Genomic DNA, 24,189 nt, shown 5'->3' on the forward strand with positions numbered 1-24,189 from the left:
TCCCTGTAGGCAGGCTGTGAGCTTCTTATGTGTGCTGTGGGAGACCTGCTTCACCAAATCCAGACGCTTCTCCACCTGATTTACACACAAACAGTGCTGAGGAGGTGCACAGACCCAGCCAGCCACCCACACAAACTGCCAAATGAGTCATCCAACACCACATGCATGCACAAATACACTTGGCATACAAATTTATGTGAGGAATAAAAACTATATAAAAACGCCTTATCGCAATAAGCCCAAAAAAGAGGCACAAAACATCTATCAAGTAGAATAATACATCAGAGTGCCTTACCTGTAGTAGATCTTCACTTAATACCTCTGTTTTTTCTGCCCTGTAATATGGAGAGAGTGGAGTAATTAGGAAAACAAAGCATGAATAATTTAGGGAAAACAAACTAAACAAGTGTTACCAGGCAAAACAAACCTCGCCCAGTAGCACTTATGATGAATATGAAGGACGATATCGCGCAAAAAAAAGGTTCCCTATGGGTACATGTGGCTACTGCTTATACTGTAAATAAAATTTTCTGATACCATGTCCATACAGTAAATATAGCATATATATTTACTCTATGAGGCAGTAGCCACAAAAATGAGGTGTAATCCAAAAATGAACAATTTAAAAATCACAGAAGTAAAATATACCAAGTGTCATTACTTTATATTATTCTACTCTTACCTCTTACAGTTTTCGAAACTGAAACTTCCAAACCGAGGCTGACATACACACACTGTCGCCATGACCGAAACTCTTATTTCCCGGAAATGGCCCAGCGCTAGAGCTCAGTGGAGTACACTTTCTCTCTGTAATAAGCATAAACATGTCTGAAAGCGATTTCTTTAGTCCATTTATTTCGAATGGTGAACCGAATTGTATACACTCACAGGCCATTTTAATTGGAACACGTGTATGTGCATGCGCAGTGCATGATCGTTACACTCTTACATTCTTACAACACGATGACATAGTGGCTAGCACCTCTATGAGGCAGTAGCCACAACAAAAACGATTTTGACCTTTTTGGTGACCTTGACTGGATGACCCTCAAAATGTTGGAGGTTCTATTTGAGACCAATGCCCATCTATCCTGAAAGTTTCATGAAGATTGATCCAGCCATTTTCCTGTAATATTGTTAACAAAAAAACAAAGAAACCCGACCGAAAACAATACCTCGCCCCCTGGTGGACTCTGTCCCAGGCAAGGTAATAAGCCACCGCGAGGATCACATAGTCCAGTTATTCATTTATTTATTTATAGGTCTTTATTGCATAAGATAAAATTACATATCCTACGTTACAAAATATAAAAACTAAAGGCAAAAATATTACAGAAGAATAGAATAATATAAAGCTAAAAGATTTCTAACATAATATTTAATACTAAAATGTAACTAGAAAAGCACTCGGAGAGCGCAGACCTCCGCCAAGAATCCTTTAAAAAATTCCGGGATCCAGACGGTGATCCGGATCACCGCCAAAATTTAAGGGATTGTTACTTGTGCCCAGTCACACCTCTGGAAAAAATTTCAGAGCAATCCATTCATAACTTTTTCCGTAATGTTGCTAACAGACAAACCAACAAACAAACAAACCAACGCTACCAAAAACATAACCTCCTTGGCGGAGGTAAAAATGCTACATAATAATAATAATAATAATAATAATAATAATCCTATAAAATGTTACATATTACTTCTAATTAATTAAACTAAATTGTATTGAAAAATTAGGCTGTATACAAAATAACTCATAAAATACTGCATATTTATTTTAGGTTTTATGAATTACACACAACTCACTTAGACCACTAATATACTTCATATGTGATGATTTATTCCACTTCATATCCAAAAACGTCGGACATTTGCCCTGCTCTGGATGTAGATAGAATGATAATTTCTCACAAAATTGTTCATGAACTAGAAGCCATTCAGCACTAATATTGTGTGTCAGAATAAAGAAGACAGTTGTCTCCACCCTTCTCTTCTCTAGCTCTGGTAAAGACTAGATCACTTCTCACCCTGGGATATGACCCATCTGGGTGGAAAGGGATCATCATTTAGCCCAGAGTGTCCTACCACACCCACTCTCATGACTTCAGTGTTTTTAGAGTGAAGTCACGCAACCATGGGAACCTCACAGAGTGTTTAGTAAGCAAGAGGGGCAGACTCTCAGGACTGAGAGTTGACCTGTGACCACAAAAACAGACAAAGCAAATGAGACCCCAATGACTGTTCAATCTTCATTCTGATCAGTTCTCATTCCCAGCATCTGTACCACAGACAATGTCAAATTACACATGTCAAGAGGACATGTCAGAATGGCCATGTGGGGTTCCTTCTCACTTCCTCTCACTGCTCTGGATCTGCTTGCACCGAGCCTCAAGCTATTAGCATGACCCATATGCCTTACACATACACACAGCAGGAGAAGTTGCCATGGCAGCAAATGTCTACAAATGAAAATAGACAATAAGACATCTGGGCTAGGGGCGGCACGGTGGTGTAGTGGTTAGCGCTGTCGCCTCACAGCAAGAAGGTCCTGGGTTCGAGCCCCGGGGCCGGCGAGGGCCCTTCTGTGTGGAGTTTGCATGTTCTCCCCGTGTCCGTGTGGGTTTCCTCCGGGTGCTCCGGTTTCCCCCACAGTCCAAAGACATGCAGGTTAGGTTAACTGGTGACTCTAAATTGACCGTGAGTGTGAATGGTTGTCTGTGTCTATGTGTCAGCCCTGTGATGACCTGGCGACTTGTCCAGGGTGTACCCCACCTTTCGCCCGTAGTCAGCTGGGATAGGCTCCAGCTTGCCTGCGACCCTGTAGAAGGATAAAGCGGCTAGAGATAATGAGATGAGATGAGATGAGATGAGACATCTGGGCTAGGACAGCAAATATGTGTTATGGTTAGACAGAAGTTGTCTGCGTTAAGATGATATGAACTAAATGTTGACAAAGATCAAGTCATCTGCATGATTGTCATGAATGTGTGGTGTATAAAGATGCCATATAGCAGGGTTGACAATGTCTTGTTTGACAAAAAAGTGGCTGTCTTGATTTTTTTTTTTTGCCAGAAATGTTCAAGGTCATCAGGGCAAAACCATCGGGGTGATGGTGGTATCTCAATACCATACATTTTGATATTCACCTTCGATTTCCATCCATCCATTATCCATAACCATTTATCCTGTGCAGGGTCGCAGGCAAGCTGGAGCCTATCCCAGCTGACAGTGGGTGAGAGGCGGGGTACACCCTGGACAAGTCATCGCAGGGCTAACACATAGAGACAAACAACCATTCACACTCACATCTATGGTCAATTTAGAGCCACCAATTAACTTAACCTGAATGTCTTTGGAGGAAACCCACACAGATACAGGGAGAACATGCAAACTCCACACAGAAAGGCCCCCGTCAGCCACTGGGCTCAAACCCAGAACCTTCTTGCTGTGAGGCGACAACACTAACCACTACACCACCGTGCTGCCAGATTTCCATTTTAAAATTGGTTAAAACATTCAACATTATAAAAGCACACTAATTGAAACTTAACAATGAGAGTGTTTGCATGATCCATTCAGACGCTTAGCAGCATATAGTGGAAAAAAAGCTGTACATTAGAATGTAAATAAATAAATAAATAAACATGGCTCAGTGTTCACTGGTGTGACTTACAAGGGGCATGTCTGAATCGCAGCATGATAAAAACGATTTGTTGTTTTAACTTAAAGAAGTTAGTAACGGGGCTGTCTTAAATTTTTGAGTTCATTGAAACTCATATAGTAAGTTAGCACAATGAGACAATCAATTTAAAGTACTATGAGTTTCAATGAGCTCAAAATTTTAAGGTAAGCCCGGTTACTAACTTTTATAAGTTAAAACAACATTTTTTTTTTTTTTTACAGTGAGGGCATTTCGCATTCTGCTGTTAGCTTGTTGTGCTGTCAGAGTCACATAATTCTCCATAGCCCTAGGTGTGTTTTAGAATCCTGTGTTCTCCACTACTGATTATTCAGCGAGGAAAGGTTGCATGAATGCAGCAGAAACCTTGCAGTATGTGCAAGGTGTACTTTTAGAGATACTAAAGGGTGACACGGGGCAGGTATGTGGCTGTGTTTGTGGTATTAGCACACACATTAAGCAGACTCAGGACACTAATGTTTTGGTACACCGCTCACTAACCATCAATGTTGTAACTTACCAGGAATTTGAAGTGCTTCCTTAAAGGTAGACTGCCTTTCAGATTTTTCACGTTTAGGTCATAAGAAGAATTTTCCCTGACACTCAGTTATTTTTTTAGTGGACCGAAAGCTACTGAATTCGAACCACAGACTTCCAATTTTATTACTTTTTTCTTAAAAGAACAAATAATGAATTTAGAGCCACATGGCCCTAAATTCTCTGCCATTTTTTCTTGCTTCACTGTGACCTCATTCAAGATACTATGTCATGCATGACATGGTGGGCTTTCCCTGTTCATGCAAGGCATTGTGGGATACAAATTTGAAACAGGAGAGAACAATGGCAGACGTGAATGTGCAAATGAAATGTGAAAGACCGACTACAGTGTTAGTCTCATTTCTATACGTGGGCTCAATGGTATGGTCAAATTTCCATACATAATGCTCTCACGCCTTCTGTGCTCTGCAATATGCAGACAGACCTCATTAAATGTTTGTGACCTATGTAAATATTCTGAGAGAATGTGCTAGTTTGTGCCTCAAAAAAAAAAAATCAGAAATGCAAAAATTTTAAACACAAAATTTGGGATGCAGTGAGTGTTTTACTCTGTTAAGTAGACATTTTCAAACAGGCAATTGCTGATTCATGATTCTAAATTTCCCATTTGGCCTTTGACCTTTCGACTGCCTCATGTTTCAAGTCAATTAAAAAAAAAAAAGAATTAATACACTACATGCTGCCTGGAACAGATGCTGCTGAAAGCCAGAATTCTGCAAAATCCCATGACAGATAGACACAAATTGGCAACAGAGCACTGATGATTCATACGATTGACCTGGCGCTCCTGCTGGCAGTACTGCTTGCTGGGATTGGGACTCACTGACCACCACCCAAAAAACAAAAACACTGAAGTCTCACAAAAGTTTTTTTATTGCCTTGGATTCTATTCACAATAGTTGTGCAATTAACATGGATTTCTAATTATATAGTCTCCTCCACAGGGCAGTGTGTTCTTATCTTACATGAGAAATGAGAAAAAAAAAAACAAGCACTACCTTACTCTGCTCTTGCTCTCTCCTTTCTCCTTCCTCTCTGTCCTACAGCCCCTTCCGTGTATTGTGTCATGGGTTGGTCCACACCAGCATGACCAGTCTGCGTAATAGCTATTATGCTGTATTTATTTAAAGACCAAACAAGACTTTTCTAACTGAGGAGAAGAATGGGTTCACTTTTGGCATCCTTTTAACAGGAACGCCATCAAGGCTCTGATCTGAAGCCAAAAGGCCCGTAGTGTCAGCAGTACTTCTGCCATCTGTTCCTGTGCCCTATTTCTTCCGCCTTGTTCAATTCCCTCTTAAGGTTTAAGCAGAGCCTTGTGAAGTAGTAAAACTTAACTCTTCTTTCGGTATTGAGTAGCATAATGGTTTTTATCTTCATAATCGAGATGCAAATTTTCATCTGACTATCTCGACTTTAAAGGCTGGTATCTCCAAAGAAGCAGGATGTCATGCCATATAATATCAGCTTAGTCAAATGTTACAGGCTCTCGTTCCTATGTCCAGGCCTATACACCCTCATTGGGAGTGAGGAAATGAGCTTTAATGATGTCAGTGATTAGTGTCCCAGATAGCAGGCCAAGACTTGAGGATATAGTCATGGGAACTGGGGCATTTTTGGTAGAAGTGACCTAATAAGAGGCCGCCTTTTAAAGAGCTGATCCACATGCAACCATAAGGATAGGTAAGAAGGCAGCCTAGAAGAAAAAAAAAGCAGTGGGAAGCCACAATAAGCTTTTTCAGTGCAATGGAGTTAGGAAAAATTCTGAATCTCTTACCATCATTAGACGATAGAATCATGCAAATGAGCTCTTGTTAACTAGTCCCTGCTGGCTTTCATTAAACATCTGCTGTGTTAGTACTTGGAATTAAATATTCCTACAAAAAGCATGCAGAGATAGCTCTTCTAGGACTGGTCACATTTCACATACATTCTTATGAAGGTCAGCATCTTGGTAGGTCTGAATATGACAGGTAATATCACAGAGTTGCAGGTATACAGGCCATGCTATTAGCCACTGCTAATAGCAGTAGACAGGTACTTACAGTCACTGTTACTGCCAAGATTGAGCTCATTTCATTGCAATGATGACTTGAGTGGTGGACACACACAGGGATTAAAGCTGTATGCCGCCATCAGTTACGCAGTCTGCTTTTATAGGGAGGAATTTCCGTTTATGTATCAGACTTCAAGTGCTACAAGGCCATATCAAAAGTTGGCTGGCAAACAGGAAATGATGCTGGTGTGCACAGAGAGAGCACGGATGGGGGCTCAGGAACATTCAAAATATGTGAAGGCTTTTCTGAGATGTGTGTGCAAGAACTGAATATGAAATTCCTTAGTAGGTAAATAAAAAGGTTTCATAGGTGGAATTCTGACAAGGAACAATCAGTAGGTCAGATTGTTCATCTTCGTTCACATTTCATCTTCTTCACTCTTACACAGTTCTCACACACACACACACACACACACACACACACACACACACACACACACACACACACACACGGACACTACCTGATGAGTATGAGCTGCAGTTGATAACATGGAACCTGCAGTGTATAAATATCAAGGCTGATGTAACAAATGCATGAGTGTTTGCTGTATCACTTCATCGTGTTTCCATGGAAACACTGGTCTGCATTGGCACTGTTATGGTATGGGAACAGGGTAACCATAATTGCAAGTAGCATTCTTGCAATACATCAATAACACATTAGCGGTTGGATATCTTAGCAACATCTACATCTACATCCAGTAATTTAGCACCACATATGGCCTGGGCACTACTCCAGTTCTGTCAAAAAAACAAAACAAAACAAAAAAACCCTACTCAGTGGACTATGATAAGCTCAAATCTACTTAAAACATGACCATGCTTAAAAAATGTTCAAAGTTATCCTCAGGCAATTAATTTCATTATCTAAGTCACAAATTGTAAGGTATCCAAATCTGTTACAATATATTATATTATTATACATACAGGACACTTTTTCGATGGAATAAAAACATGTATTCTAGTCCCTCCTTGCGGGTTCTATTCATTTGGTTTGATATCATGCAATATTGTTAGCATATTGCTTATCCTACATGTATTACGCCACTCTACCCAATGGAGAATGAGCAGTGAATATGGTTTACGATATTACATGGTTGTCAAGACAACATGGTCACACATCGGAGGCGTAAAACTTCCATGCTAGCAAGTGACTGTGACAATTTGTAAACAAACATGCCCGCCAGGTTTGCTTCGTTAAATACAGAAGATTTTGAGAGAATTTTGAAAGAGAAAGATGCGTTGAACACCTGAATGTATAATAATAATACATCCATCTATCCATTATCTGTAGCCGCTTATCCTGTTCTACAGGGTTGCAGGCAAGCTGGAGCCTATCCCAGCTGACTATGGCCGTGAGGCGGGGTATCCCCTGGACAAGTCGCCAGGTCATCGCAGGGCAATAATAATAATAATAATAATAATAATAATAATAATAATAATAATGGCTGCCCTGCGATGACCTGGCGACTTGTCCAGGGTGCACCCTGCCTTTCGCCCGTAGTCAGCTGGGATAGGCTCCAGCTTGCCTGCGACCCTGTAGAACAGGATAAAGCGGCTAGAGATAATGAGATGAGATAATGGCTGCCTTTTTTCATAATATATCAGATATATTCCATTCAGCTTGCATGATATCGAACTTGTCTGTGACTCGTATATCTGATATACCACTCAACGCCAGCCAATATTATTTAAATATACAGTAATCCTCTTTATGTCAGCTTTTTAACCAAAGTGTTGAGAAAGTCTTCTTTTAAAAACAGAAAAATTACTTTAGGACTATGTTTTTTGCTTTAAACCAAACACCAAATAATAACTGACCTGGCATTTTTACTTTAAAATAATTCACTCATATACAGAGACCTGGAAGGGACACGGAGGGAAAAAAAAAAACACGTAGACGGAAAAAGATGTAGTTTTGCGAGATATCGCGAAACATTTTCATTTAGGTCAATGGACTTCCTGGTCAGTTCGGCTACATGGAAACCATGATAGAAACCACAATAATGGAGCACACACACCAGTGAGAGAGTTTCATAGAATTTTGAGATAGGCTTCAAATATAAAGATATTAAATGCATTTTGTTGATGTTACTGCAGCTGCTCAGTGGGTGTAACCACAGTGACTTCTGCACATGAGAGACGTATGCTAAGAGATGATGTGATTGGTCACACAAATACTGTAAATGCTCAATTATTATTTGGTGTTTGGGGTAAAGCAAGAACAAAGTGCAAAAGTCTTTTTTTTCCCATTTTAAAAAGAAGACTTTCTCAACACTTTGATTAAAAAACTGACATATAAAGCATTAATGTATATTATAATATATTGTGACAGGTTTGGGTACTTAGGTATTTAAATTAAATATCTGAGGATACTTTGCATTTTTGAGTGAAGCTGAAATGAACTTTTTCTTCAAAAAAACCCCCAATATCTAGATCAAAGATAGACAGATGCTTTCTATGTGGAAGTCTTGTTTTATTGTAGTATATGACGTCGTCGTTCTCTCGTTTCCAAAGATCTATCCTTCTGTCATCAAGGATGGTGATGGGCTCGCTGATGGCTTACGAGTCCAATTCTTGCTCTAAAGAGGTGGGGGCACTTGTCACATGAAAACGTTGGGAGTGGTGGTGGTAGTGAAGCCTTTTCCTTTCTTCATTGTCGTTTGGCTTCGAGTTGAGATCTTTCCATCTCGAAGTGCTCGGTGCCCTCTCTGATGAGGTTTCGACACTTCGGTCGCATTTTAGCCTCCCAGGTGTTAATGTCGATGTTGTGGCCTTCAGGGTGTATTTCAGCTGGTCCTTGTAGCATTTTTGTCTTGTTTCCGGAAGGAGGCTGTTGGCGTGAGTTTATTTAGGGTGGACAACAGCTTCCCAGGATGTAGCCCACGGTCTTGGCCCTCAGATCCTGAGTCTGTGGCACCACTAGGGGAGACGAACAGATAGTTTCTGAGAGTTGCATCGAGCTGCTGCACACCCGGTCTGTTGAGTGGCGCCTTTTGTAGCCAGCCCGAAATGGCATAGCCCTCCTCCGCCATTGCAACCGTTGAGTGTAAGACACAACCTCCGCCTGCTCCGCCGTTGGGGTCCTCCAAAGACAGCAAGGGCAACGGGCTTATTTGATGGCGGTCCGAACTCGCCATGTCACAGATCGGTCAGAGGGCATATGTGGCTTTTAATGTGAGAAGTATGCCAACCCTTCACACACCACACCTTGGTAGTGTCTGTCACTGTTGGTCCGCGACTGCTTATTCGTCAGGAATGTAGTCCCGCTTATTTCGCAGCTAGCCTCCATATCTGGAGGCCGTTCCACTATCCGCCACTGGTGGACGCATGTAATGGCGGTTACAGCTCCACACACCCTATATGACATAAGCATACAGTATAAATGCGCCACCTCCTCTAAAATTACAAAATTCAAATTTCAAATGTTAACTGCATTGTTGAATATTTTCCTATAACTGCACACCCTGTCATGTTTTACCTTTTTCTTAATTCAGTGTGTAATCTTTCGATTACGTTCATTATGCCATATATTAAATATAGTTAGTTTTTTTTTTTATCAGACATCTAGTTTTTAGGTTTGTTTACCTGACATGTTTCGACGTACGACTGTCGTCTTCCTCAGAGTGTCACCGGATGTTGTTGGTGACGCATCTTTTATCGGAAACATCAGATGATAAAAGATGCGTCACCAATAACATCCGATGACACTCTGAGGAAGGCGACAGTCGTACGTCGAAACATGTCAGGTAAACAAACCTAAAAACTAGATGTCTGATAAAAAAAGAAAAAATAACTATATCAGTGTGTAATCACTGTTGTGGATGCACAGATCTGTAATGAATATGTGTATGTGGTTTTATTATGCAATGTGCAACACCTTATGAAGCAAATATATTTGCTCTTAATTCCTACTGTACTTATTTCCTTTCCTTGCTTTCAAGCTCCTCCCTTAGAAGACATGATAAAAGGAAACAAGGATTTTTAAACTCAATGATAAATTTTTCACTTTGGTTGCCCCGCAGGGCTCTACATTAACTTTTGAAACCACTTGTCCTGTCGGGCAAGTTGAAAGGAAATTTACTTGTCCGAATGTGAAGTTGACTTGTCCGAAGAAATATTTGAGAAAAAAAAACTATTTGTAACCCAACAATCTTTATTGCATTTGTTGCATTTGCATCACACCGCTTGTGGCTTGTACTCTTGCCATGAGACACTAGAATGCCTCGCCTATATGAAGCTGTACCTTTAAACATGCTGCTCGAGACATCAGCATAAGTAGGATGCGATATGCACAGAGAACATTGCATTCCATCTCCGGTGTCTTGGACCCATTCAAATTCATCCTTCCAAGAATTGAGAAATTTCTGCTCTCTCTTGCTTTCATAGTTCTGCTGTTATTGTTTCCTCTTCTTTTCAGCACCAGATGCCTCGGATTCACTAGACTTCTTTGTGAAGCTGAACTTCAGGAGGGACATTTTCTAAATGTCTAAATTTTTATAATGAACACCATCAACAACAATTCAAAGATTTGGAAATTACCACATACTCAACGTAAATATACAGTTGAATAATGATCCCGCCAACAGAAATATCAACAAATCCACTTGTATGACACGATTAAAACCAATCATAAATGACCGTTTACTTTTCAGCTCAAATACACAAAGCGGTATTGGCCAGTTTCACAAGTGGAATACTCAGTCCCCCCCAGGATTTCGCGGGCCTTTTTTGTGATTGTTGTGGGCTAAAATGTCTGATGTTGCAGGGGTTTTCCAAAAAATTGCAATGAAAGTTGCAGTGTTTTTTAGGTTTTTGTTGTGATTACATTGTGGGAGGAAGTGAAAGTTGTGAGAAATTGTTGCGATTTTCTCTTTTTGTGATTAAAATTGAGTGATATGTTAAATATTAAGTTATTACTGAAAAACTATTGATTAAAAAAACAAAGACACTGAGAAATGGTCCTATAAACAACTTTACCAATATAAAAGATTACCAGGACTACAAAAATGCAGAAAAATAGGCTTTACTTATCCAAATGCACCTGTTGGTTCAAAAGTTAAAGTGCATAGAACCTCACAGCACAACATGAAGTTACCTTAAAATATAATATAAATGCCTCAGCTTTCATGTAAGAAAAAAAAACTATTAATACTAGTACTGTGTGCAGGCAGTCTCTCCTGAAGACTAAATTAAACAATAATTATAAACTAATAAAATAAATGGCTCAGGCTTCATAGAAGAAAAAAAACAATTTGAACAGAATCTCACAGTATGATACTGAAGCTGCCAAAACAATGGAAAATAAAATACCATTTTGGCAAAAATGTTGGCATCCATTAATTTCTTGTATTAAGTAAAAAAAATAAAGTGCACACAGTCCTTCACTGTAAACATAACACACTTTCAGTAACAGAATTTAAGCCTACATAAACACTGACTCGCACATGCTGCTTCTCTTGAACGTATACGCGGAAGTAAGGCGGAAGGTAGTTTGTCGACGTCACCACAAGACAACGCCAACGATTGGTCAAATTTGCGGGAAAGTTGTGGTGATTGGATATAATTGCAACACCGCCCTGAATTCGCGGGGATTGGTTGAATTTGCGTTGATGTTGCAAATCACAACATCGCGAAATCCTGGAGGGTCTGAATATTGCGCATGCGCACATCGCTCTTTCCGAATAGAAACATCCAGCGATTCATCAAAACAATATGTCGAGTGAGATGCTTCGGAAATCATGTGAATAAACTGATAAATTTGATATGTAACCCGAATATCGGCGTATTTTGGCACTTGTCCAATCGGACAAGTAACTGAGACGATGAACTTGTCCGACATAAAGTATCACTTGTCCCGGACAAGCGGACAAGCGTTAATGTCAAGCCCTGCCCGGCCAGTTTGCGATGCTATCAGCTGCTTGGCCTCTTCTCAATGAAAATGAATCAGTGAGCAAAATGATGTAGTGAAATACACACTAGACATACCTCAGCTTATAATAATATCAGATATATTCAACTTGATGTTTTACCTCTAAACATAGATTAGTTCTAAATTCATGAATAATGCACATGTGCATAATGGCACATGAATAAAACAGAAGCTGGGGTGGTGTGTGGTGCCATGCTGCCAAGCTGGTGGGGCTGCTCCTCCTCCTGCACACTGTAGACCCCAACTGAGCAAATCTGACCTGAAGAGACTGTTCGTGCAGCTCCATCATGCTGAGCTAATACACCCACACACACACATACAGACAGAACTGCTATATCCTGATCACACAAGGAGAGAAAGAAAGAGGCCTGTAGCGTTGGCGTAGAACTGGGAGGCGTTTTCATGTAGGACCTGCTTTCATAATATTTTTTTACAGAGTACATTTTCATCTGCCATAAACCTACTAAAGCACTCTATCATGACCAAGCTGCAGTAAGGACAAGAGGAAATGATAAAAGAACTTAACTCTCTCATCTCTCATTATCTCTAGCCGCTTTATCCTTCTACAGGGTCGCAGGCAAGCTGGAGCCTATCCCAGCTGACTACGGGCGAAAGGCAGGGTACACCCTGGACAAGTCGCCAGGTCATCACAGGGCTGACACATAGACAACCATTCACACTCACACCTATGGTCAATTTAGAGTCACCAGTTAACCTAACCTGCATGTCTTTGGACTGTGGGGGAAACCGGAGCACCCGGAGGAAACCCACGCGGACACGGGGAGAACATGCAAACTCCACACAGAAAGGCCCTCGCCGGCCCCGGGGCTCGAACCCAGGACCTTCTTGCTGTGAGGCGACAGCGCTAACCACTACACCACCGTGCCGCCCAAAGAACTTAACTGTTCTAAAAATTAATTCACCATTGTCACTTATGCAAGAACAATTCAAAGGTACACACACACACACACACACACAATGTTAGTACTATTATGTAAAGAATAAAACATGACAAGGCATTCTGTTAAAGGGAAATAATCAACAACAGGGAGGTGTGGTCCATTACATAATCAGCAAAGTTGATTATTTTCCAACAGCACATCCCAAAGTGTTTTATTCCTCTTCTACCAAAGCAGTTTGCCAATGCTAACCATATTATGTCTTTCATAATAACGTCATATCCATTTAATATTCTGTTTAATGTTGCGAAACGTCTACAAAACAAGTTACTTCCTGTTACTACTTCTGTTATAACCTCGATAAACTGTCGTTCCATCGCACCGACCTCTGACTGTTACACAGCACTGATAGTGGAGGCTCCTTTCAAGAAAGCTAAGTAAACATCATCTCACAAGAAGTTTCACTATCTCAACAATTACATTTTTTGGACTGTTCACCATACAAGTCCCAGTGTAAATTGTTACTATAAAAGGAATAACATGTTAGAACAAACGCATTATTATAAACCTTGCAGCCAGAACTACTGTTTGAGTGATGCTGTTCTAAAAAATCAGTCAATGCCTACTGACCAATCGGAATTATGCATTCAATATTGCTGTGCTGTGATGTACAACCCCATTTCCAGAAAAGTTGGGATATTTTCCAAAATGCAATAAAAACAAAAATATGTGATTTGTTAATTCGTATGAACCTTTATTTAACTGACAAACATAAAAAGAAAAGATTTTCAGTAGTTTTACTTACCAACTTTATTGTATTTTGTAAATATAAATGAAGTTAGAATTTGATGCCTGCAGCACACTCAAAAAAAAGTTGGGACAAGGCAAAATAAGACTGAAATTTTATAGGATGTTCAAGTAACACCATTTTGGAAGATTCCACAATAAGCAGGTTAACTGGTAACATGATTGGGTATAAAAGGAGCATGCACCAAAAGGCTCAGTCTTTGCAAGCAAAGATGGGTCATGGCTTGCTCCTTTGTGCCAAAATTTGTGAGAAAACTGTTAGTCAATTAAAAAAGAAAATTTCTCAACACAAGATTTTAGGTCTTTCAAAATCTACAGTATATAATATTGTGAATAGATTCAGGGAATTCGGAGACATCTCAGTGTGTAAAGGGCAAGGTCAGAAACCACTCTGAATGTGCATGACCTTGGAGCCTTCAGGTGGCACTGCTTGAGAAACTGTCATGCTAATGACAAATATAGCTACATGGGTTCACGAGTACTTCGGAAGACTGTTATCACTTAACACAGTTCGCTGCTGCATCCAAAAATGCAACATGAAACTGTATTATGCAAGGAGGAAGCCCTTCATCAATTCTATGCAGAAACAATGCTGTTTTCTCTGGGCCCGAACTCATCTCAGATGGACCAAAAGACAGTGGAAATGTGTGCTGTGGTCAGATGAGTCCACATTTCAGCTTGTTTTTGGGAAAACCAGACGGTGAGTTCTCAGTGTCAAAAGTGAACACGATCATCCAGTCTGTTATCAGAGAAAGGTGAAAAAGTCAGCATCTTTGATGGTATGGGGGGCATCACTGCCCACAGCATGGGTGAGTTGCATGTACATGAAGGTACCATTGATATATTGGGGCATATTTTGGGATTTTAGAGAGACATTCATCAAGGCAACGTCTCTTCCTGGGAAGTCCATGCTTATTTGAGCAGGAAAATGCTAGGCCTCATTCTGTATGAGCTACAACAGCGTGGCTTTGTAGACACAGAGTGCATGTGCTTGACTGGCCTGCTGCCAGTCCAGATCTGTCTCCTATTGAGAATGTATGTGGCATCATGAAGAGGAGAATCAGACAACGGCGACCAAAAGACTGTTGAGCAGCTGAAGTCTTGTATCTAGCAAGAATGAACAAAAATTCCAATTGCAAAACTGCAACAATTTGTATCCTCAGGCCCCATATGATTAAAAAGTGTTATTAAAAGGAAAAGTGATGTCAAGCAATGGTAATAATGCCTATCCCAACCTTTTTTTGAGTGTATTGCAGGCATCAAATTATAACTTTGTTTATATTTACAAAATACAATTAAGTTGGTCAGTAAAACTATTGAAAATCTTTTCTTTGTACTTTTGTCAGTTAAATAAAAGGTTCGTATGAATTAAGAAATGACATTTTTGTTTTTATTGCATTCTGGAAAATATCCCAACTTTTCTGGAAATGGGGTTGTAAAATGGAACAAAAGCAAGCTTTAGGAAAGGAGTTAGATGGGTACAATTATGTTGTTGATTACTCCGTCATACACATTGAGTATGTTTCTCTGAAGGTTATTAACAATTGGGTTAATGTTTCATATGATATACTGTATTATAGTATTATTACACTATTTCTTAGAAACAACGATATATTTAAAAGTACTTAAACATTGCATTTATGGCTTGAGTTTATGGGTCTCTGTGTTGAAACTGAACCTAGACAGTATGAGATTTTTGAAACCACTATTTTTGGTATACATTTCTAAATGCACCAGTGTAGAATGTAGGATTCTATGCACATCCTATATGTCACCCATGCATATATATCTGTATCTGCCTACCAAGTGCTCCTTAAACCTCACAGCAGCATGTCTTGAAACAAATAATGACAAGTGCTTTTGAAATGCATGCATGCAAGTTCTTTATTTGCATAAAAAAAATAAATGTTTTAAAGGGAGATTACATATGGAAATTTAGTTCAGATCAAAAGCCTTGATTTTATAACTTGTCCTTTCAGCTCTCCTGAAAAACAAGCTGTAATTATCAATAACATGTAGGTGGTATGCTGCAGAGGAGCAGAAAACTACTTTTAAAAAGTGCATGGTAACTAGGCAACCAAATCAGACATTTTGTAGGATAAGACAGGGTGAAGACAATATGATTCATGAGTCTGAGGCAAAAATAATTAAGTTGCAGAAACCAGACCAGGTGTGATATTCACAAAGTGTCTCAGAATAATGCTGCTGATCAAGAATCATGTTCTTGTTTATGATGACATTTTTCATGTTGGCAATACTTTCAAGGCAGTGCTATACAGGTTATAGTGCTTTTATACACTATATGTGTTTATAATAGTTTTGCATGTATTAGCAATGCATTACATGTGCTACTGATAACACATCTGAGAGCACACCGAAAATCTGGGAATTTTTTTTCATTTAAAATTGGAAATAAACAGAAGGTTTTAGAATTCGGAAATATTAAAGAAATGTAAAGAAAGTAAATGTTTAATAATCTTGAATAATTCAAGTTCAAAATTCTGCACTATTTCTATGTAGGTCCTTGTGTCTACTGTTGTACAAATAGCAGCTCCTCCTTCCTCATATACTGCATCACAGACACAAACAGAAACAGCCTTTCCACCCTCTCCTTCAACTACAGCATCTGAATTTTAGTAAAAAAAATAAATAACGGTAATTGTGCACTGACCCCCCCCCAAAAAAAAAGTTTTAGTACATGGCTACTTGGAATTGTGACTTCATTGTATTGCAGATACCAAGATACCCGCCATTTTTAAATTAATAAGGTTTAAAAAAAAATGTTATGTGGGATAGAGCTGAAGAGTTTATGGTATAAATTTATATTTAATAGTAGGTCTGAGCTTAGGTTTTTTTCACTTGTGACATGAATGCAGTGAAAAGCAAGCTCGGCAAGTCCTGTTGGATTTTAACAGGGTGCAGGAACTTCGTGCATCTACATAATAACATACTGTATTCCCAGACTGCACTGTAGACTACATGTAAAGGGTGCGTGCCATCCTTTTATATTACTGTTAGAACCAGAAAAGGTTGTAGTTTTATGAGCAACTTATGCCATGTACACACGTAGCCGGGTATTTTTAAAACCGAACATTTTCCCCCCCTCCGTTTATAAAAATGTTTTATCCACACCACCTCGTCTTCGAAAAAAATCCCTTCCACACATAACCGAACATCTGCGTTTTCAATCACATTCATAAGCATTCCAAACCTGTAGATGGCATTATTTCCCCAAATCCTACCCCCTAATCACATCGCCTGTGCTCTTGGAGCAGTAGTTGGGCTTCTAAAATTAAACATGTAAATAGCACCTGCACAATAATTAACACTTTCAAGGCACTACTCCGATCCATTACTCTTTAGCTAGCCGCACACTACGCCGATTTTCAGCGTACCGAGCCAACTGAAGTCGCGAGTCAGGCGTAAAGACTAGTTTTCGATGGTACCGACTCATCTCACAGCCGATTCGAAAAACTAATCGGGAGCCAGACTGATTGGCGAGAGTCGCTAGCAATAGCCAATCATATCTTTCGCATATAACACGTGACATCATTAAACACAATTTCTAGCGCGAGAAATACGTGTTGGTAGCACCTAATGCAGGTATATACTGTAATTCCATAGACTGAAGCTTTATCCATAGACACAGTGGGCTGGAAAGCCACTCTGCTCAAGTTGTGTGGCTGAATTCCAAATAGCTTTAACTCCCCTATATAAGTGCACTATTTAAGGTTGGGAATAATAGCTCATGCAGCCTACATATTCCGTGTTGTGTCATTTGTAATTCAGCCTGTAGCATCTTCAAGTGTTGGATTTAACAGTAACTATATCCAATAGCCAATCACAAAGCTATTAAGTTGTCACGTGTCGCTTCAATCGCGACTGCACTCGTCAACAGTCGGGGGATATGTGCGTGCCCTGTCGGGAGTCGGCTCTGAAATGGGTCGGTTCGGTACCGCGTGGATCGCCGTAGTGTGCGGCTAGCTTAAGTCCATGCTTAATCTGGCTTCTGCAGTAAACAAAGGTCGCACGTTTGACGTCAGGGCAGATTTGTTGTCATTTTTTGGCGCAGATTGTGACGTTCTAAAACGCAAAACTCCGGTTATCTCTGTCTACACGAAAAGGCATACACGGAGTTTTCAAAAATCTTCACTTTGCCCGGAGTTTTTTTAAATATTCGTTTTTGATGTGTTTTCATGTGGATGACAGGCCAAAACGTAGAAAAATATCTTCGATTTAGCAGATACCCGGCTACGTGTGGACGGGGTCTTAGTTTTGGAGGTGAACCCTACAAATTCCTGGCTGTTGCATGCTCACTGCGCACAATGCATATGGCACAACACGCCACCCGCTCCTGCCGGCTTCAGTACTGAAAGTGAAAGTGCCTAATTCCTGCCATTATTTAGCCTTGCAAAAAACTTCAGAAGTGCTATCAGTTAAAAGGATAAAAGACCAAGGACAACTCAAATTCAAGCAACAGGCTAAACACTTGAAGTGACCTCTCTTTGTCCATACAAATCGAACCCATAAGTTCGATTCCGTAAGTGTCCTGCCAACTTTGGGCTATAATGGATCAAAATTACGCTTTTTTAAATTGGCTACACTTGAACAGCCTTGAACGACACACCTCTTAGGAGACATACTTTGGTTTTAGTTTTGTTATGGAATTAAAAAAATAATTAAAAACGTGCTACACTCTGCAAAGCAGACGAAGCTAGAAATGCCACGAACTTTCAAGTATTGTGCATATGACCTCACTTCCTTTGACTTAACAATAACTTACCAGGAACGCATTCATGTAATGGTGGACTCAAAGAGCCAAACTGTTAGGACTAGGACTGTTTTGGCCTCTAGAGGCCGCTGTTATTTCCTTTTCATGTCGTGTTTATTTTGGCCTCTAGAGGCCGCCACTGTTCCTGTGTTTTGTGTTTGTGTTAATTGCCTAATTATCTTCACCTGTGTCCTTAATTAGTTTGTCTATTTATACCCCTGAGTTCAGTCCTCTTGTCACGGAGTCTTTGTGCTGTTATGTTTATCTCCAGTTTCCTTTGTACTGTGTTTTTTGATCTTCTTAGCTTTTGAATTTTTGCACTTTGCTTTTCTTTTGGATTATACTCTTTGGTTTTTTTTTTTGTCTTTTGTTTTGCCCTGTATATAGTGTATATAGTTTAAAATAACCTTTTGATTCTTTTTCTACTTCCGCCTCACGCCTCTGCATTTGAGTCATCCCCCTGGTGGTCTGTTAGGGTTTTGCTGGGATTCGAACCTGGTTCGTTGGTGTGATAATCCAGCAAACCCCCACTAGGCCACCAGGGGGATGACTCAAATGCAGAGGCGTGAGGCGGAAGTAGAAAAAGAATCAAAAGGTTATTTTAAACTATATACACTATATACAGGGCAAAACAAAAGACAAAAAAAAAAACCAAAGAGTATAATCCAAAAGAAAAGCAAAGTGCAAAAATTCAAAAGCTAAGAAGATCAAAAAACACAGTACAAAGGAAACTGGAGATAAACATAACAGCACAAAGACTCCGTGACAAGAGGACTGAACTCAGGGGTATAAATAGACAAACTAATTAAGGACACAGGTGAAGATAATTAGGCAATTAACACAAACACAAAACACAGGAACAGTGGCGGCCTCTAGAGGCCAAAATAAACACGACATGAAAAGGAAATAACAGCGGCCTCTAGAGGCCAAAACAGTCCTAGTCCTAACACAAACTTTACCAACTAAATAGAACATGTTTCCAGTCTCGTATTAAAATACAATTTAGACAGTAAACTATTTAACATTTCTAATTTTATAATGCATAATTTCCAGGGGTGATGTCATTTTCATAAGAGTAGCACTTTAAATATAAGCAAATTTGTGCTACTGACCATATTAACTTCTTAGTATAAAAGGTCAGATTTTCCTCGTGGCTAATCTCTTCTATTGAAGCATGCACTCAGATGACACTCAATTTGATTTGATGTACAGTGGATCATAAGGCAGCAAGAAGGTTCTGGGTTTGAGCCTCGCAGCTGACCAGGGACTTTCTCTGCAGAGTTTGCATGTTCTCCCCAATCACTGCATGGGTTCTCTGGTTTCCTCCCACAGTCTAAATTACGTCAACTGGCTACTCTAAACTGCCCATAGGTGCGAGTGTGAATGGTTGTTTGTCTCCGTGTTAGGCCAACGATAGATTGGCAACCTGCCCAGGGTGTATCCCGCTTCTTGCTGGGATTGGCTGGAGCTTGCCACACGATTAGGCATGTGACGATAAATCAAAATACAAATTTATGACAAATTGAATCAATGAAATAAAAAAATGAATAGCTATTATTATCAGGCTGCGTAATCTTAGTTTTTCCGAGCTCTATTTGCATTGTTCAGACAGGAGAGGGCGCAATAATGCAAAATAGAGGGAATGCCCATGGCTTCACTGTAGGTGGAAGTAACACCGCACTAATATAGCTCTGCAAAAACACACAAAAAACATGTAAAATGGGAAAGAGTTGTTGTGAGATTGACTGTACAAATAGATTTCACAAGAAATTGGAGCTATCTTTTTACAGACTACCAAAATCAAATGGAAAGAGGAGCAAATGCATGTAGGATGTTCATAAAAGTTTATTAAGAAAAGGCATATTTGTTATTCCCTTTTTTTAATTGTTAATAAAAGAAATATTTTAGTTAATAGACTATTGTGACTAACAAAATGAATATTTAAAGTTGATAAAGAATAGGAAAATAAATGTTGCTTTTTTGTTAATAAAATTTTCTTCATTTAATTTTTTTTTCTCAAAATTATGGTGGGAAAATCCAAATGTGAGCCCAGTATCATGAATTGAATTGTGAATTGGGTGAATCATTACATGCCTACCCATGACCCTGACATATAAGCAATACAGACAGTGGATGGATGGATCATAAGGTTCTGCACAAACTTGTGAAGTCCATGCCAGCTCGAGTACACAGTGTCACTAAAGCAAAAAAGGGGGTGTACCAAATACTAAAAAACTCTGAAATTCATGTAACTATTTCAAAGTTTCTGCTTTACATACAAGAGTAGGTATTTGGGATACATTCCATGTCCTTTGATGATAATTATATTTATTCTAAATATTTTCTTCAAAAATATCATATTTTACCTCATCATGGAAATCATGTGATAATATCACACAAGCATTATGCTACATTTCAGGCTTGTAGTACTCAAGTCCAGGACTTGGACTTGAGTCCGACTCGTGCCCTAACTTTAAGGACTCGTGACTTGACTTGGACTTGAGCACCGATGACTTGGACTTGGACTCATGCATTAACTGCATTCAGATTTGTATAATGGAGTTGAGGACTCTGTTTTTTCTTTATTTTTTGTAACATGCCATTATAATTTGGCACAAGATATTTATATCTACATTAATTTTTGTACTAATTTCGTGCAAAAGTGTCACACCTGTGTGCCTTGGCGTGTGCATCAGATAGACTCTTGGGTACGCTCCAGACAGTGTGCGCATGCCAAGCGGACTCTGGTGCGCGCGCTGTAAACGACTCGCACCTGCACAGGATTAAGGCACAATCAGCACGCCAATATAGAAACTGTGAAAACACACTTACTTTGTGAAGTATTAAGTTGTGTTTCTGACATGTTACGGAGCCTTATTTCCTTGTTTGGTTTCCTGATCCCCGATTTCCTGTTTCTCGTGTTTGATCCTGCTGAGTCTATGATCGCCTGTTTGTGCCTCGCTTGACCTGTTGCCCGTTTCACTGTTTTACGATTTTGCCTGCCGTTCTGGATTGTTTACCTGTCTTCACTTGTATTAATAAACACATCTTCTGCACTTACATCAGTCTCCCAACCATCTCTGACAGAATATTTCGCACTCCCTGACAAAGAGAATGCACATTCACCTGTTCAAGATCAAACTAATGTTAATGGTGCTAAAACAGCCACCATAAAATGGTGCGGTTAGAGTCTTGTTCTCGGACTCAACTTGGATCAATAGTGGACTTGACTCGGATTCGACTCTAAATTATTTTTTAATGACTTGGACTTGAACACTGGGGACTTAAGACTGGCCTCAGAATAGAGGTTTAGTGACTCAACTACAACACTGCTACATTTAGCTTGAAATTTGTCATGATGTTCCTAATTTGACAGTTTTTGTTATGTATGTTTTTCAGTTGAGGGAGTCTTGGTGTCAAAATAATTAATCAAAAACCATTAAAGTCAGAAACAACTTTTTTTTTTTTAAATTTGTTTCAAAACTCTAAATACTAAAGAAAAATAATATTTTTTAAATGGACTTTTCTCAGGGGTGGCACGGTGGTGTAGTGGTTAGCGCTGTCGCCTCACAGCAAGAAGGTCCGGGTTTGAGCCCCGTGGCTGGCGAGGGCCTTTCTGTGCGGAGTTTGCATGTTCTCCCCGTGTCCGCGTGGGTTTCCTCCGGGTGCTCCGGTTTCCTCCACAATCCAAAGACATGCAGGTTAGGTTAACTGGTGACTCTAAATTGACCGTAGGTGTGAGTGTGAATGGTTGTCTATGTGTCAGCCCTGTGATGACCGGGCAACGTTTCCAGGGTGTACCCCGCCTTTCGCCCGTAGTCAGCTGGGATAGGCTCCAGCTTGCCTGTGACCCTGTAGAACAGGATAAAGCGGCTAGAGATAATGAGATGAGAAAATATTTTAATTTATTAATGTCCGCAAAAGTTCTGTCAACTATGTCACTAACAGAAATCCCCCTGCAACTCAACAATGGTTCATTCCAATACCATGTGACCATCAACACATGAAGTCATTTGCCTCTGTGGCCGAAATGTTGAACACACTGTGGAGAGGGTCCTCTCAATTTTCAATATTTTATCTATAACAGCACATTGTCAATAATTACATTTTAATTGATCCTCAACTATTTTACGTACATTATGTTTTACATATTTTTAATGACTTTAATTCTATGTTCAAATCTGACCTTAACCTGTTCAAAAAATGACATGTAGTCAGTCACATGTCATTTCAGTGTAGGCAAGGCCTAACATTGAAATTATAGGCCCAGTAGGGAATTTCTTAACTATGTTTCTGACCAACTAAGTTACCTAGTAATCTACATCATCAGTCATCATATCATATCATATCATATCATATCATATCATATCATATATCATATCATATCATAATTAGTCTACATATGTCACAACACACATTATTCATATGGTCACACTTTCCCTTTCTCAGTCAAACACAGTTTTAAAAAATCCAATTGTTTTAAATAGATGTCAGCAGCTGAGAAACAGCAGAGACGCAGGGCTCATCAGGATGCTGATCCTACAAGAAGGGCAGCATATTTGGAGAAGCAGGAGAGCCAGGGCATAAACTGTGTGACTTTCACTGTCAACTATGTTACACCTCATTTTTTTCACATGTAAAATAATTAAAATGGTGCTTCTGATATCCTTTAATGCATACTGTACATCTACACAGCTTGGCGTTTTGCATGGCATCTCTTAAAGCTATCAAAATAGCCTGTATGGTAGCTTTATAATAATAATAATAATAATAATAATAATAAATCATGTCCTTAATGACAGTGCTGAACATATCTCACACACACACACACACACACACACACACACACACACACAGATATATATATATATTAGTGCTGTCAAAAATGTCGCGTTATTATCGCGTTAACTTGACTCAATTTTAACGGCGATAATTTTTTTATCGCGAGATTAACGCTCTGTGACATGATGTAGGTTTTTCATAAGCTTTTGAAACTGCCAGGAACTTGGAACAGAGACTTTGCTTAGAAAAACGATAGCAGCTAGACTGTAATGCCATGCCCCGCACAGCCAGAGTCCTCTGCCCTCCCCCCAAAGAACCAGCGCGGGCAGGGCGCGCTAGCCCTGCGCCTCAGGACGAAGAGCCACGGTGCTCGGCTTAGGTTTCGTTTTCCCATCGGCGGCTCCAGCCCGACTTTGCAGTGGCTGTGACAAGATGTGTTATGCTCTGCAATAAAAAAAAAACATTGGTACAACCAGTGTTCGAACTATGCCGATATTTTCGGGGGGTCCCTTTTTTTCCCTTCGGGGTGTGTGTGCTTGCGCTTGCGCTTGTCTCAGAGCGCGGATTTCCATCGCACGCTCTGAGACAAGTGCGCGCTCCACCGCGGATCTCCATCGCGCAGATCTCCACTGTTGGCACACTTCCTTTCTACTAGTTTGTGTCCCCAACCTGGCAGCAGCAGTCGTTGTCATATCGGTTTATTTTATC

General features: G+C 39.8%; 1 protein-coding gene across 10 annotated transcripts in view; it reads right to left on the minus strand.

Moving 5' to 3' along the window:
• arhgap44a (Rho GTPase activating protein 44a) overlaps positions 1-24,189 on the minus strand; it is a 101,556-nt gene that overhangs the window by 38,477 nt on the left and 38,890 nt on the right. For all 10 annotated transcript variants that reach the window (XR_009650868.1, XM_060901695.1, XM_060901699.1 and 7 more), the window contains exons 2-3: positions 296-335; positions 1-75 (exon numbers count right to left, since the gene is read on the minus strand). The exon at positions 1-75 is cut by the window's left edge and continues 45 nt beyond it. Coding sequence is in view for 8 of the 10 variants with exons in the window: in XM_060901695.1 (XP_060757678.1) it covers positions 1-75; positions 296-335 (115 nt within the window). In the remaining 2 variants the exon portion in view is untranslated. The remainder of the gene's footprint in view (positions 76-295; positions 336-24,189) is intronic.

This window comes from Neoarius graeffei, chromosome 20 (assembly GCF_027579695.1).
Source record: "Neoarius graeffei isolate fNeoGra1 chromosome 20, fNeoGra1.pri, whole genome shotgun sequence".
NCBI lineage: Eukaryota > Metazoa > Chordata > Actinopteri > Siluriformes > Ariidae > Neoarius > Neoarius graeffei.